At 41.3% G+C, this 15991-nt stretch overlaps 1 protein-coding gene across 1 annotated transcript in view; it reads right to left on the bottom strand.

The window, feature by feature from the left end:
• Positions 1-15991, bottom strand: part of TES (testin LIM domain protein) — a 470958-nt gene that overhangs the window by 191132 nt on the left and 263835 nt on the right. Inside the window, exon 3 of the mRNA XM_044088700.1 lies at positions 10178-10430. Within this exon, the coding sequence (XP_043944635.1) occupies positions 10178-10430 (253 nt within the window). The remainder of the gene's footprint in view (positions 1-10177; positions 10431-15991) is intronic.

Below are 15991 nucleotides of genomic sequence, written 5' to 3'. Positions count from 1 at the left end.
CTCTGAATTAGATTGCGGGCCATCTCAAATATTATTGCCATGTGTAAAATGTACTTTAAAAGTTCCCAGTAAAAATGTTTCCCCAAAATTTACAAATCCAATGAATCTCCAGGCCAAAATGGGTCCATGATGTATTCAACAAAATTGTCTGGTACTCTGGAATACGACAAGTCCATTTTGGGATGACTGGCAATGCTCATTCTCAGAATTCCAGAGTACCGGATATTTCATTTATTAGTCTGACCCGGTATACCAAAATGACTTTTTTCTTTATAGCTTTTTGCATAAAATGTCATTTTCCATTGGGTTCAAATGCCCAAACTACTAATTTATTTTTCTAGGCAGACCTACTAATGTGGTGTACAGGTATCGTGCCATCAGGTTGCTCTGCGTTATTTTCTTCTGTTTTTTCAATGTTAGTATGTATGTGTGTTTTTAGTACTTTAAAGAGCTGAATTAACACTTTTAGCAAATTAAGCTATTAATATATACATAAGACAGATGTTCTTATTTTTCCTAGGAGTTTTGACACACCATGGTCTTCATTTTTTTTTTATTAAAATATGGGTAATCCTTTTTTACCAATTTGTTGGGAACTTTCTGTCCCATTGTTGTCTACAAGGATACAAATGCATTTACTTATTTACTTTAGATAGGATGAAAGGGGCTTGTCATATTTCCACGATTAATAGCATCACCTGTCTGACCATGTTACATTGAACCAAGTGATTACCTGACACCACTGTGTGCTGCTTTGGGACATTTCTCAAGTGCTATTCAATTGCTGAGTAGGTTATACATACACAAGTTCAGGGGAGTGGAGGGTGTATCCATGCTTTTTTCATGTGTGCCATTAGCATACGTGTTACATGAAAGATTCAAGCAGTCATGATTACTGAACATATTTTCAGGCAATTACCTCTCGAGCTTGTATAGTGGCAGCACTATTTATATTTTTCATGATGTAATCAATTATTTTAGTATTTACATCAAGAACTAAGTACATGCTTTTTACTTCAGTGTCCCATTTTGGGGGGGGGGGTCAAAATCTGTATCTGGTGACAAAGAAATTCACGCACACAGACAGATGTACAAAAATGATGTTTTCCTCACCTTCCCTTCCACTTGTATCCTGTTACTTCTCTTGCTTACATATATTCCTTCTATTACTGTTTTTCATGCTGTTATTTACTTCTAGTATATCTAGCTCTTGGTCAAGTATTAAAACTTTTAAGTCTGAAGAAGCGTCACTGTATTTTTATTTTTTACTTTTAATAAAGTGTTCAGTGGTTGTTCAGTCACCCTGTTTGCTACTTCTAATTTTTTTCATTGTTCATTTGATTAAAAGAGGTGCTACATTCAGCAGACCATTGTGTTGTGGATATTAAAACTTTTACCTGTAGTACATACACAGACACCTCAATTAAACATTGGGTGACCCAAACACATGAATTCAATCTAGTCTTATTATTGATGTTATACTTTTCTAACACTCTGTGGAAGCGTACTAAAAAATCCCCTTAAATTTGCCCCTTGTAATGAGGATGTTGGGTTCCTTTCCAGGCAGTGAGAGGTGGGACTACTACTCAGGAGTTGTGTAATCCAGACCTCTTTACAATAAAACTGCTGCAGGGATATTAGAACCACGAAGAGGTGCAAACAGTACAAAGTCAGTGGTACTGCAGTTGGACAAACTTTACGCAATAGGTCACACCCCGCCTCATTAAAATTTAATGGCCCTATCTATACAGCTTCCTTTTAACAAATTTATCCATGAGGGATTTCTACCATGCATACAGCTACAGGTAAAGCCATCCTAAACATTTTCATGATACTGTCTTCATTCAAATAGAACCCTACACCATTTACTTCTGCTTCTTTGGCCAGAGGATCTAGTCTCCCTACATGAGAATACTAGCTTGAATCACTTGTATAAAAGGGCACTGATTAATTCACAATCCTGTAAAAAATTATTTTTAGTCTTGTGCATAAATTAAAAGATGATATGTACTTGCCATAGCAATAGCTGTAGAAGAAAATAGGTCTGTCTTCAGTAACTTGTAGGGCTTCTGCTGTAGGCATTAAGGCCATTAAGCAGATAAAACCTTTCAGACTGCCAGATACCATTTCCTTTTTGGCATGCATCCTGTGTCAGTTTCTCTCTCTCTCCTTAATTCTGAAGTTCAGTGAGGAAAAATGGGGAAATTTAGGAGAAATGGCAACGAAAAAGGAGAAAGCAAAATCAATACGGTGAAACAGCAATAACAGAAGGACAGGCCATTGAAGTTTGACAGTCTCCTTACAGAAAAGTACATAGATTTAATGGGCAGAATAGTGGTACAGCAGTTAGCATTGTCACCTCACAGCAAGAGGTTCTCCGGTTTGATTCTCAGCTGAGGTCCCTTCTGTGTGGAGTCTGCATGTCCTTCCTACATTCGCGTGGGTTTCCTTCGGGTGCTCCGGTTTCCTCCCACATTCCAAAGACATGCAGTAGGTGGACTGGACACTCAATTTCCCTAGATGAGAGTGTTTGCATGCAAGTGTGTGTGGTGTACCCTCCAAAGAGGGTTGGGCCTTGGGCTTGATACCTGAGGCCGTAAAACCTTTAACTGCGACAGAAACAAGTGCTGAAAGGTGCTAACTGCCCAATGTACCACATGGTGCTTAAACTGGAGTGAAAGACCAATATAAATTTAATATCTGATAAAATGTCCATCAGACTCAACAACCAGAATGAAGTACCTTCCTAATTCTCATGGATGGGCACTCCTGTGACAATGCATCCCTGGAATGATTAACTATGGCCCAACATAAACACTTGAACCTAGAAATGTTGTGCAGCTTATAATGACTTAAAGTGCTCTACAAAGACCAAGATGCTTTGCAAACATCACCTAAGAAGCACTACACAAAATGGCTATTGTATGAACATTCTAGCATACCAATCTGATAGACTTTTCATTTGCTGTGGTTTTTGGCTTCCTGGTCAGTTGCTTGTTTTAATCCGACAGACTGCAGGTAAATTTCATCCATGTTTTATGTGGCAGAAAATAACCATCAGGTAGGTGTACGTCTCTTACCTTACTTGATAGTTTAAAGGTAACAAGTAGGTCATCTTCCTTCAAGACTTGCTTAAGTTTACATCAAAATTACGCTGTAAGTGCACAGCTATACAACAGAGAGCCTCTTCCTTCAGTGTTACATATTCTGAGAGAAACCAAAGCAAAACCAAAGCAGACTGATAATCCAATTTAAAATTAAACAAAGTAAACTGTAGGTACAGAAGGATAGAACAGTTCTAAATGTCACCCTCTGCATATGAAAAACCTGACAGATGAGGCAGGATTGACAGAAAAGCCCTACAATTCAGGAATCCTTATTGTCAACATAACAAGCACTAGAAAGAAGGTCCCTCAAAAAGTGGGACTTCAACTTAGCTAAGGCTGAAAGTTCAAAAGATGTAGTGATAAAACCATAAAGTATTAAAGCAAGGGGCAGGATTCCAAGCAGGAGACCTGAGAGTCCTTACAACAAGAATGACGTTAAAGATGGATGCTTGATGGAAAGAAAACTAATAGAGTCAGAGTCAAAGAATTCAGATGGATACTAAAGGACCAGAAGCACAAAAGGGATCCATACCTTTTTGTCAAAGGAATGACAACCTTCATTTGTCCCACCACATCGTTTGGGTAGATGCTCATTTAGGTGATGTGGTAATGGAAGCAATAAACTACCCCACCCCTACCCCCAGTAAATCACTGGAACTGCAGAGTCCAAGTGGACTTGAATTTACAGATTGAAGATACAGGTGGATACTTGCTTGACCGGAGAGAGTCAGCAGCATTCTGGTAGATTATGGTCTAAAAGATACTGCAGAAGGATGAGGCAGAACAAGTCTGTGAAGACCAAAAAGATGTCATAAGAATCAGTTTGGCTTTGACTAGTCTGGCCTTCTGAAAGAACCTCATCATCACAGGAAATGAGGGAAGCATGGAGGAGGCTTTTGGTCATGTTTGGGATATTACACCCTTCACCTGCATTTCCAAAAGTTACAAAAAAAGAAAAAAATGCTGAAACAATTACCACTGAATGGAGATGCAAGCAAATTTAACACCAATTGCCCACAGGTGGTCATCTCAGCTACCAAGTGATTAAGTGGCCACTTACAAAGCACTAGTAGACACAACTCAATCAGCTAATCAGCAATTTGACCTATCCCAAAATGGGCATAGCAGTGAGCATTGCCCAAATGCCCACTCCCCCACTATTATAGGCTCTCAGCAAAGAAGGTAAGACCATGGTCCTCTTCATACACATATACTACCACCCATGTGTGTGCTTACGTGGGACAGACTCCCTATGGGAGACTATCCTAAACGGTGAAAACAGAAATGATCTCCATGATATTAATGTATAAGAGACTCCTGGGGTGTCCAGGACACCTGCATGGTCTGCCTGCTTGAACACCCTCCAAACCCAAAGGTAGATGTATATGTGGCATATAATCACTAGAGGAGCCTATAGCTGGAAAGTGTTTGCTAAATCTAGCTTCAAGGCCAGATGAAATTAGCATGTTCTTGACATCTGGATGGGATGGGTTACAGTGTCAAAATATGTAGATCATACTTATTAAACGTGGTAGACTTATTTGAGAATGTCACCAAAGCCATGGACGAAGGTAAGACAGTGCACACAGCCTATCTTGACCTTGCCAAGGCTTTCAACACAATTATTCACTCTGATTTGGAAACTCTCACAGATATGGATTAACTCATGTTACTAGATGGGTAGCCGGTTGGCTCATGACAGAAAACACACACTGTCAAAATTGGTGACTCCACCTCCACCAGTGGACCCCTTAGCAGTGGAGTACCACAGAGGTCTGTGTTGGGCCCCTTACTGCTTGGCATCTATTTTTCAGAAGCCCAGGCCAAAGTAGACTGCCTTTGGCTCACCACGTTCACTGATGATTGCAAACTGGGGGCAATCAGAAGCCCCCCAATGATGTCAACATATTACAAGAAGGGCTAACAAACAAATGACTGGTGCCAAAGCCACGGTCTAAAACTAAACGCAAAAAATGTACTATTATTCCCTTTGGCAAAACAGAATTCCCTACAAATTACAATACTGATAGCATGTCCCAGTGGTATGAGACTTGGGATTACAAGTTGACAGCAATCTGATCTTTAATCACCAAGTTTCCATAGTGGTAAGAAAAGCCTTCTACTTAGCACACCTCAAACAAAGACATAGCATCCAGGTCAAGGGATGTTACAACTCCACTGTACTCGATCCTCAGACCACTAATAGAGTATAATGCACCCTTTTGCATGTACCTCACCATACACCTGCAGCAGCTTGAGAGACCTCAGAAGTTTCTCACTAAGAAAATACAGGGACTACAAACCATGACCTGCATGGACAGGCTGAGAGCCCTGTCACTTCATCTTATAGGCTGCTGAGAGGTGACTTTTGCCTGGCCTACAGGGCTATGTCCAACCCTGCCCTAAGGGAAATTCTTCACATCCACATCCGCAACTCATATCATTCAAGAATCGCTTGCTCCAAGTATCTCAACCTAGCTTCCTAGCTTGCGACATTAACAGATCATGCTATAGCGACAGATAGGTTCTGCAGAGACTGTTGCTCTCTGGAATAGACTATTTACATAAACCAGAGCTCCTCATTGACCATATTCAAATAAAACCTAGACAATTGGATGGGAGACTGCAAATTCACCCCTGGGGTGGCACCCATGTCTCTCATGGACAAGGGTAGCCAATGTTGGTCACAGTCCCTCTCAATAAATTTGTTCTGTGAAATACCCAATGAAGAACAAATGGGGACATTTGGTATTAACAGGGCTAGGCTTGCAAAGGCTCCATGGCTGCTAGCCTAGTAACTTCCTATGAACCTATGAACAAAAGTAGAAGGCAAGAAAAAGGCCGATTGCTGTAGGAGATTCACCAGAAATCATAGTGCTTGAACCGCTGATCAGAGGGTAACAAGAATAGTGGCAAAGAAGTTGCTAATTCTAGAAACACCAACTCAGGCCGATTTGATGTGGACCATGATGATGCAAGGAAACCTAACACTAGTAAAAACAACGTTCAGTATATTGATCCAGCACTGTGGTGTACAACTAACTGTGGTGTACAACCAGATGACCACTGTTTAATTAGTGGCATGGGAGCTGGAGGGACTATGCAGCAGTATGATGAGTCTGAGTAGCCAACACCACCTCACCCATCTGGATAACAGGGCAGCTTGGCTTAGTGGCATGGGAGCTGGAGGGACTATGCAGCAGTATGATGAGTCTGAGTAGCCAACACCACCTCACCCATCTGGATAACAGGGCAGCTTGGCTCAGTGCATTAAAGTTCATCACCTGTAGCAACTGGTCTAGCATACCTATGGTGTACAGCTTAAAAGGGATCGGCACGTGTGGTAGCAAAAATGTAGCTCTGTGAGCTGCAGTTTTGGAGATCACAAACCACTACTGGGAGAAGTTAGGTGGTGGTGCTGCCTGATCCCTGACACGAAGGATAAGGACTCCTGCATCAGGTACACTTGTTTCTCACCCTAGTGGAATAAACTGGCCATTGGTTTTTCCTCCTTCGAATGAATGTGTTAGTGTGTTTAAGGGGATAGAGCTAGACGGTCAACAGACTATCAGACATTTTAACAACTGTATCCAGTATACCACTGTCAGGGACATCAGTGTTGACTACAGTGGCACAGGGTAGCAGAAGAGCAGCATTAGAAGAGCTGATGTCATAAATGTGAGACAGCACAGTGCTGGGGTTCTGGATAACATGCTTAGAAGCCCAGCACAGGAAGAACTGCAGCCATAGTGACAAAAATCTACAGATGGAATGAGTTAGCTTTTGGAAAGGATGTTTCAAAACAGCTGATGGCACAAATTATGCCAGAGTAACTTGTATCAGTAAAAATGGGTCACCTGGTGGGTAAAAGGATCTCTGTGACTCAATAGAATTGGGGGCATGGCTAGAGTTTATGGAAAGACAAGCAGACAATTTTTTAGACAGCATCAGCAGTTTTCCAATAATCTATGTCCGATTGCAGGTGACCACCTTATGGACACAATGGTAACTAGCCTAAACTAAAACACAGCAGAGGCCAGCAAGGTAGGACAGCCAGAATTTGGGGACTCCACTACCAACAGCAAGAGGATGCTAAAACAGTCCCATGCTGCCTTGCCTGCATTCTTTAAAAATTAGAGTAGGATGTGAACGTTTAGAAGAGACTCCAAATGAAAATATTTAGGTTCATAGGTTCATACTAGGCTATCTGCCCTAAGGCATTTATAAGCCTAGCCAGAGTGTATGTGGCTTACACCACCCCTTAGGATGAGAATACTACGCCCTTTTAGGGTTTAGTTTACTATGCCTCTGTCTAGTAGTGACACAGAGATGACCCCCGGGGTAAACCTACGATCTCCCATCCATTCGTCGAGATTTCTCTTGAATAGAGTCAGTGAGGGGCTCTGCCTAACATGGACTGGGATTCTGTTCCAGAGTGTAGGGAGCCTCTGGGTTATGAATCTGTCCCTCCAGCACGTCCTATTTATTTCTGTGTTGAGGTTTAAGTCACTTGTTCTCGTGGCTCTGATGGATTTGGATTTTCTGAGGTGGAGCATGTCCATTAATTCAGGATTGGACATGGCCTTGTACGTCAGGCACAGATCACCTCTGAGTAGGCGGTATGCGACTGAATAGAGCTGGAGTTTTTTCAGTCAGGCGGCATATGACATATGTTTAAGACCCTTTATCCTCTTGGTGAGGAACTTTTGGGGTCTTTCCAACTGCTGCAGGTGTCGGGTGAGATACATCCCAAATGGGGCATTGTACTCAATCATTGGCCTGAGAAGAGTACAGGGGCACAATGTGATCTAGATGTGGAACCCTTCATGATAAGGTGGGCAATATAGAAGGTCTTCCTAACCACTTTGGCAATGTGAGTGTCAAATGAGAGGTTACTGTCAACCTGGGTCCCTAGGTCCCTGATTACCTCTTCCGTACTTAATGGATTACCGCCTATGTGGTAATTTGTCGGTACCTTGTTTTTCCCAAAAGGTATGACTATACATTTTTTGGCATTCAGCTTAAGGCCATGGCTCTGGCACCAATTATCCATTTCTATGAGGCCTCTCTGAAGGATGTTTGTGTCCGCTGGAGTATCAATTATGGCACCCAGTTTGCAGTCATCTGTGAACTTTGTCAGCCACAATCCTCCTATGTTTGCCTGTACCTCAGAAAAATAAATGCCGAACAAGAGGGGTCCCAGGACTGAGCCCTGTGGGACACCGCTTGTGACTGGCTTAGAGTCTGACATAGCTCCAGCAACTCTGACCCTGTGGGTTCTGTCCTTGAGCCAGTTTGCAACCCATCTTGTGACATATGGGTTTACATTTAAGCTGGTGAGTTTGCCTATGATGCCCGAGTGGGGTATTGTGTCAAAGGCTTTTGCAAGGTCAAGGTAGGCTGTGTGAACTGCCTTACCCTCATCAATGGCCTTAGTGACTGTTTCAAAAAGTCGACCAAGTTCAAAAGGCAGGATCTGCCCTTGACAAAGCCAAATTGGGTAGGATCCAATGTCTGTAGGTCCCCAATGTCTTTGTTTATGAGTTCCATAATGATCCTCTCCATAGCTTTGCAGACCAGGCTCGTCAAGCTTATGGGCGGTAATTTCCAGGGTCCGTAGAAGCACCGCCTTTGTGAAGTGGGACCACTGTTGCCGTACGCCACTCTTTGGGTACGTATCCTGTAGTAAGGCTAAGATTAAACAGGAGCCTTATGTGTGGGTTTAGTTCCTCTTGGAGTTCATGTAGCACATAGCCCGGGACACCATCCGGTCCCATTGATGCTGTGTTTTTAGCTTTAGAGAGGGCGGCTCTCACCTGGGCATCTGAGATGTTAGGGAGGCTACACTCTGCTGGGATAGTTATTTCTCCTTTTGGGGGGGAGGGGGAGGAGAAATTTGCACTGAACCTGTCTGCCAGAATGTTGGCAATGTCAGCGGGTTCGGTGTATTTTGTGTCATTTTGGACTAACTCTGAGCATATCTGGGAGTTTCCACCCAGCCTCTGCATACAAAGAACAGCTCAGTTTTTTTTTGAGAAACTAAGTCTAAAGAGCTTCCTTTCATCAATTTTTACACAGACAGAAGGTTAGGACAATGATACTCCTTTTAGTGAGTGGAAGTGACATGAGAAAGGAAAAGCTTGTAAGGTCTTCCTGAATCTTTACAAAGTAGACTCAGTGAAACCATGACAGCATTTAACAATTATGTCACAATATACCCCTACATGCCTCTTAGTGCATACAACTGCCAGACCGCAATCTCATTCAGAGAACAAGGATTTGATTGATGTTATGAACTGGTAAATGAAAGGCCTAGGCCAACCAGAAATTAAAACAGGAAAGGAGAAATTGTTCCTAAAAATGATAAACCTTAACATCACAAATATTGAGATAAGCAAAGAAAAGGTAAACACATATAAACCACTTAGAACAGTCATACACAAAAATTACCACAAAACTTTGAATTTTGTGAAAAGAACAGCCTAGGACTAGAGAAAGGAATGCACAATGCAACAAGGAATGGTGCCTGGCAGCCTTTTAACATTTTATATTACAAACAGCCTTAATGTCTGCAGCTTTAGTCCAAGAAGTTACAAGAGATTAACTTTGTCAAGAGTTAATGTTCTGGATCACAAAACAGCAATTTGACAGCTAACCTACTCAGTCTAATTTCAGTCCACGTTGTCCTGGAGGGTTCAGAGAGACCCTACTTACCAAAGTAACTTGCAGACCCCACAAATACAGAAGCCAGGATTATCCTATAAACATACTAAGCTACATAGCAAGAACAATGTGAATTAGTAGTAGTAGATTAGGACAGCTTTACTATTCATTAAAAAAAAATAATATTTATTTATATATATATATATATATATATATATATATATATATATATATATATATATATATATATATACACACACACACACATACATACACACACACACATACATATACATATACATATATAAAGCGTCAGGCTAATAACAGATAAAACGATGTGTAATTTAACTATACATTTGATCAAACCTCAATTTATGCTATTTATGATCCTCTATAATGCTGCTTACCAAGGCCTTCTGTGGAACAGGGGGTGCCCATTCATAAGTTACAGTGGAAATTGACACATCCTTTTTAGCTGCCACTGGACTAGTCATTATCATCACATTGCGTTTATACATTGGAATGCCATCTGTCTTAAGTTTTGCAATAAGACCTGTATACTTTGTGTCTTCAAACAGCTTCCCCACTTTTCGGTCTTCTTCTGTATTACCTGCGACTTCATGCTCTTCTAAACCACACTTGCAGTTTCTACAGATTTTCCTAAAACAGAAATTAATAAAAGTAGTAATATTAAAAAAAAAAAAAAAAAAAAAAGATGAACACAAAAATGCAATCAAGAATAATCAAGGCTACCATGGACTGTTCAATACTGTTACAATGTGCTAGAAAAAAGACTTTACTGTATATTGTGGAATCATAATATTGAAACCATTACAGTTTACAATACTTGATGATAAAGCAATGTGTACCTTCAAATGGATATGTGCTCTATACAGAGAAAGAAAGTTAAAGCTATCAGATGGATTCCCTTGTATAGGGATAACAGATTTGCTTCTTAATATCTACTCCCTCACATTAGAAATGTTGACATTATTGAATGAAGCACTTTAGTTTTCATTGCATACAGTGGCATCTGGAGAAAACAAATTCTATCTTGTTAAACATACTTTTGAAAGAGACCATTAATAAATTACTTTGTTGATTACTCATATAATAAAGAATGAAGACAATTTCTGATGTCATAAATGTAAAATCCAAGATTATTTACACTTAGTTTTTCATATCTGTATTCCCTCACATCTCAAACAGCAAGTGCCGTTTGTATTTTAGCATAGAGCATAGTCTACAGAGAGGAGAGTCCTCATCCATTGCTTAATACGGTCACTACTACAATGCATTATTAATTTTGAGCTGCATATTTTCTACACTTCATATGTAATATGTTCATGATAATCCATTCAGAAAATGCAGCATTTTTGGAAAAAAAACTTAGATATGCACTACAGATGCAAAGATGCAAGTAGCAGCTAATAAAAGTATCAGAAAAGTGCCACTGTGCTACTGTTGCAGCACTTTTTGGTTGCGTTTGCCACAGATATTAAAATATAGCAATGCTCACTACTAGTATTTCACAATGTAGTGATTACAATTGTAGCATGACACCTAACTAGAATACCTGTTCAGTCCTAGGATATTCTACACTACATCTCTCACTACCTGAAGCAGAAATATGCAGTGCAGTTTGAAATCCTTTTTATAAAATTGCTTTTATCCAAATTATCCACTTTTCCTCGACAGTAGCATTCTAACCTATTCCTCTGCCAACAGGCTATCACACTGGATGACTTCTATAAATGTTGCCTCTGCATACCACCCTTCTCCACCCATAAAAGTTACTCTCTTAATTAAATTAAAATGTCACATTTCAGACCGTTTTTATAGTCTGGTAAAACTAGAATCAAGCTTAAGGCAGTTCCAATGCTGTCCAGTGGAAGCTCAGACTATGACCCCATTGAGCAAGCAAGAGTCTGTTGCAGCTTGTGTGGAAGGATTGAGTGAGGGGGCAGGTGGTGGTCCAAGTCATGCTGGAGTCAAAAATCACGTCAGAGAAAATTCTGCAAAACAGTAAGAAACTCTGGGGTTTGCATTCAGCTTCTCCAAAGCCATGTTTGCATGCTAGCCTTTTATGCACATATATATTGGAAATGTGCTCTCACAAGAGGAAGGCAGAGAGTTTATTATGGAGATGTGGACCATATAACCTTTCTCTGCTGTGGTGGATAAAAACGTAGCAGTAATGTTCTTACTTCTGGGCTGCCACAGGATTTCTTGTATGTGGACCCCACTCTCACCACTGTGATGTAGTGATCCAATGTGTGTGTTGGGGGGTAGTTCTATATGGACAATCCAGACAGCTAGAAAACATGGGGACTAAAACAATACTACACAGAAAAAAAAAAAAAAAAGTCAGCCTCAGGCTTTTTTCAGTCATACTCGCTATAAACCAGCACACCTACTTTAGTGTCAGCTGTAGTCAGACTTGTTCTCCAGATCAGTTCCACTTTCAGAGAGATGAGTTACTATAAAAGACATCACAATACCACAGCTGTTAATACCACTGTATTACCACTATAATCATCTGTCAGAGACAGACGCACAGAAAGACAAAGAGACAAAAAGCATTTGATCTTTTAAACTGAAAGTTCACATGGCAGGTATTCTCTTATGGATTTAACAGACAGCAAGTTGATAGATTTCTAAGAGTAAATAAGTTCATATTCTTAAAAGTGTGAGAGATGCAACCCGATGTAGTATGACATGGTGCTATACTATAAATATTGAATACGGACTAGTCCTTTTCAGTAACTTTTGTGTTCGGCACCATTAGTATCACTTCCATTACAGAATATGCACCAGCTACTCCTGACAACTGAATACATTGAAACTTTTATTTTTTTTTCAAAAATCTTGTGTGGGTGGATTCTCTTGGATCTCATCGTCAGTGGCCACTGTTGCAGTAAACTAGTACAGTGGATATAAAAAAAGTGTACACACCCCTGTTAAAATGCCAGGTTTTTGTGACAAAAAATGAGAGGATAATGATTTTGAAACTTTTCCCACCTTTAATGTGACCTATAACCTGGTACAATTCAATTAAAAAACAAATCTGTTAGGGGAAAAAATATAAAAAATAAAAAACATACAATAGATCCCATCCAGTGGTCCAAACTGCATTTGAATAGGCTTAGGGAAGGAGCTATGTTTCGCATGGATAGTATGCTCCACAGAAGGTACTATGATTTCCTTGGAATGGAATGCCATGTCCTTAACGTATAATATGTGCACAGAGAATTCTCTCACTACCATGGACACATGGCGATCAAAGTTCAAGTCACTGTCATCCTGAGTTCTCATGTCCCTTACTCTGGGTTTACTCTTAGGGGAGTGTTATCAATGTTGTAATCTGTGGGAGGGTAATCTTCCCAAAGGGAATAACTCTGCATTTCCTTGCACAGAGTTTTAGGTCATGTCTCTGGCACCAGTTATTTGTCTCTGTCAGACCCTCTTGGAGGACAGCTACATCTTGAAGAGTTGCCCAAAATGGAGATTCTAGTGGGCCTGACATGTTATGCTTCAATCTTCTTGATTGCTGATTACAGAGTCTGGGAGGTCTTTTAAATGCATTTTACCAAAACCTCAGCATTTGAGAGTTTGTATTCTGAACTAGAGGTGCCTGCGTGTGTTCCTGGCATCTGTTTTGGAGATGCTATCTATTTGGGAGAGCTATTTCTCTAAAGACATAGTGTCTTCTGCTTATGAATAAGGTGGTTGTCAGTAAACACGAAAACTGCATCGTCTAAGAGTGCCCATTTCCACCAGGTGAGCTAAAAAGAGTCAGCATGAATGTGCAGCATCCATGGGTGCAGACACGCTTTTTTGTGATCTGTGGGGGGCAGTGTAAGACAGGTTTATGACTGCCTAAGATGGGAGTTGGTGGGCTGGGGGGGAGAGGTCTAGGATGATCAAAAACACTATTGGGGTAATGCTTCTCAACTTCCATCATCTCCCTCAGTAACTTAAGGATCTGTCAAGCACTAAAACCTCTTCCAATTTCCTGAACCTCTCAAAGGCATTTTTATCATTATTCCACTCATCTACCTTCAACCCATACTTGTTCATTTATTACTACTTTATTAATTTATTTAGAGTATATGCTCACAATGTACAGAAGCCTATTTTCAGACATAACTTGGAACACTACAAGTCAAGAGACTTGCTCTGAATTATAGGTTCATAGGTTCATAGGTTCATACTAGGCTATCTGCCCGAGGGCATTTACAAGCCTAGCCCATCGTTTTGTGGCTTACGCCACCCCTTTAGTATGGGGAACTATACCCATTATTTTGCTGTGCCTCTGTCGAGCAGTGACACTGAGGTAATCCCTGGGGTATATCTGCGATCTCCCATCCATTGGTCAAGAATTCTCTTGAACAAGGCCAGTGAGGTGCTCTGCCTCACATGTACCGGGATTTTGTTCCACAGCATAGGGAGTCTTTGGGTGATGAATCTATCCCTCCAGCACGTCCTATTAATAGCAGTGTCAAGGTTTAAGTCTCCCGCCCTTGTGGCTCTGATGGATCTAGATTTTTTGAGGTGAAGCATATTCATCAAATCTGGGTTTGACATGGCCTTGTATGTTAGGCAAAGGTCACCTCTGAGCAAGCGGTAAGCGACTGAATAGAGCTGGAGTTCTTTCAGTCGGGCAGCATAGGACAGATTTTTGAGACCCTTTATCCTTTTGGTGAGGAACTTTTGTGGCCTCTCCAGCTGCTGCAAGTGTCGGGTCAGATACATTCGAATGGGGCATTGTACTCAATCATTGGTCTGATGAGTGATGAGTAAAGGGAGACTATGACCTCCCTTGATCTAGATGAGAATCCCTTCATGATAAGGTGGGCAATGTAGAAGGTCTTCCTAACTACTTTAGCTACATGGGTGTCGAATGACAGACTACTATCAACCTGGGTCCCCAGGTCCCTGATAACTTCTTCTGTGCTCAGTGGATTGCCACCTATTTGGTAGCTAGGGGTAACCTTGTTTTTCCCGAAGGGTATGACTATGCATTTTTTGGCATTTAACTTTAGGGCGTGGCTCTGGCACCAGTTATCCGTTTCTGTGAGACCCTTCTGAAGGATATCTGTGTCAGATGTGTTTTCTACTATCCGGCGCACTTTGCAGTCATCTCCAAACTTTGTCAGCCATAACCCTCCTGTGTTTGCTTGTACTGGAAAAGTAGATGCCAAACAAGAGTGGGCCCAGGACTGAGCCCTCTGGGACACCACTTGTGACAGGCTTTGAGTCTGACATGGCGCCAGCAGCTCTGACCCTGTGGGTTCTGTCACTCAGCCAGTTTGCAACCCATCTTGTGATGTATGGGTTGACATTTAAGCTGATGAGTTTTTCAATGATACCCGAATGGGGTATTGTATCGAAGGCCTTAGCCAGATCGAGGTAGGCTGTATGGACTGCCTTTCCCTCATCAATGGCTTTGGTGACTGTTTCAAAAGTCAACCAAGTTTAAAAGGCATGATCTGCCTTTGACAAAGCCAAACTGGGTTGGATCCAAAGTCTGCAAATTCCCTATGTCTTTATTTATGAGGTCCATTATGATCCTCTCCATGGCTTTGCAGATAAGGCTTGTCAAGCTAATGGGCGGTAATTTCCAGGGTCGGTGGAGGCACCGCCTTTGTGAAGTGGTACCACAGTTGCAGTGCGCCACTCCTGGCACGTATCCAGAGGTAAGACTTTGATTAAACAGCTGTCCTAGCTGTGGGTTTAATTCCTCATTGAGTTCATGGAGCACACAGCCGGGGACACCATCAGGTCCCATGGATGCTGTGTTTTTGCTTTGGAGAGAGCAGTTCTCACTTGGGCTGGAGATGTTTGGGGGCTGCAATCGTTTGGTATAGATATCTCTCCTTTGGGGAGGGGAGAAGTTTGCACTGAACCTGTCAGCCAGTATGTTGGCAATGTCTGTAGGATCAGTAATCTTCACATCATTTTGAACTAGCTCTGAGCATATCTGGGAGTTTCCTCCCAGGTTTCTAACATAGCTAAAGAAGGCCTTATGATTGTCTTTTGAGTCTTTAGCTATTTTTCTCTCGAAATTTGCTTTGGATGATTTTATGAGAGCTCTTAGTTTTTACTTATAGTGATCAAGGGTGTCTTACCTTTTAAGGATTTTGCTCTATCTTGTAGTAGCTTCCTCCTTTTGTTGTAGAGTTTGTTTATGGCTGGGGTCCACCAGACTGGACGCTTGC

Source organism: Protopterus annectens, chromosome 11.part0, assembly GCF_019279795.1.
Source record: "Protopterus annectens isolate FY-2018-M chromosome 11.part0, PAN1.0, whole genome shotgun sequence".
Taxonomy (NCBI): domain Eukaryota; kingdom Metazoa; phylum Chordata; order Ceratodontiformes; family Protopteridae; genus Protopterus; species Protopterus annectens.
This window is presented reverse-complemented; position numbering and strand designations above follow the sequence as displayed.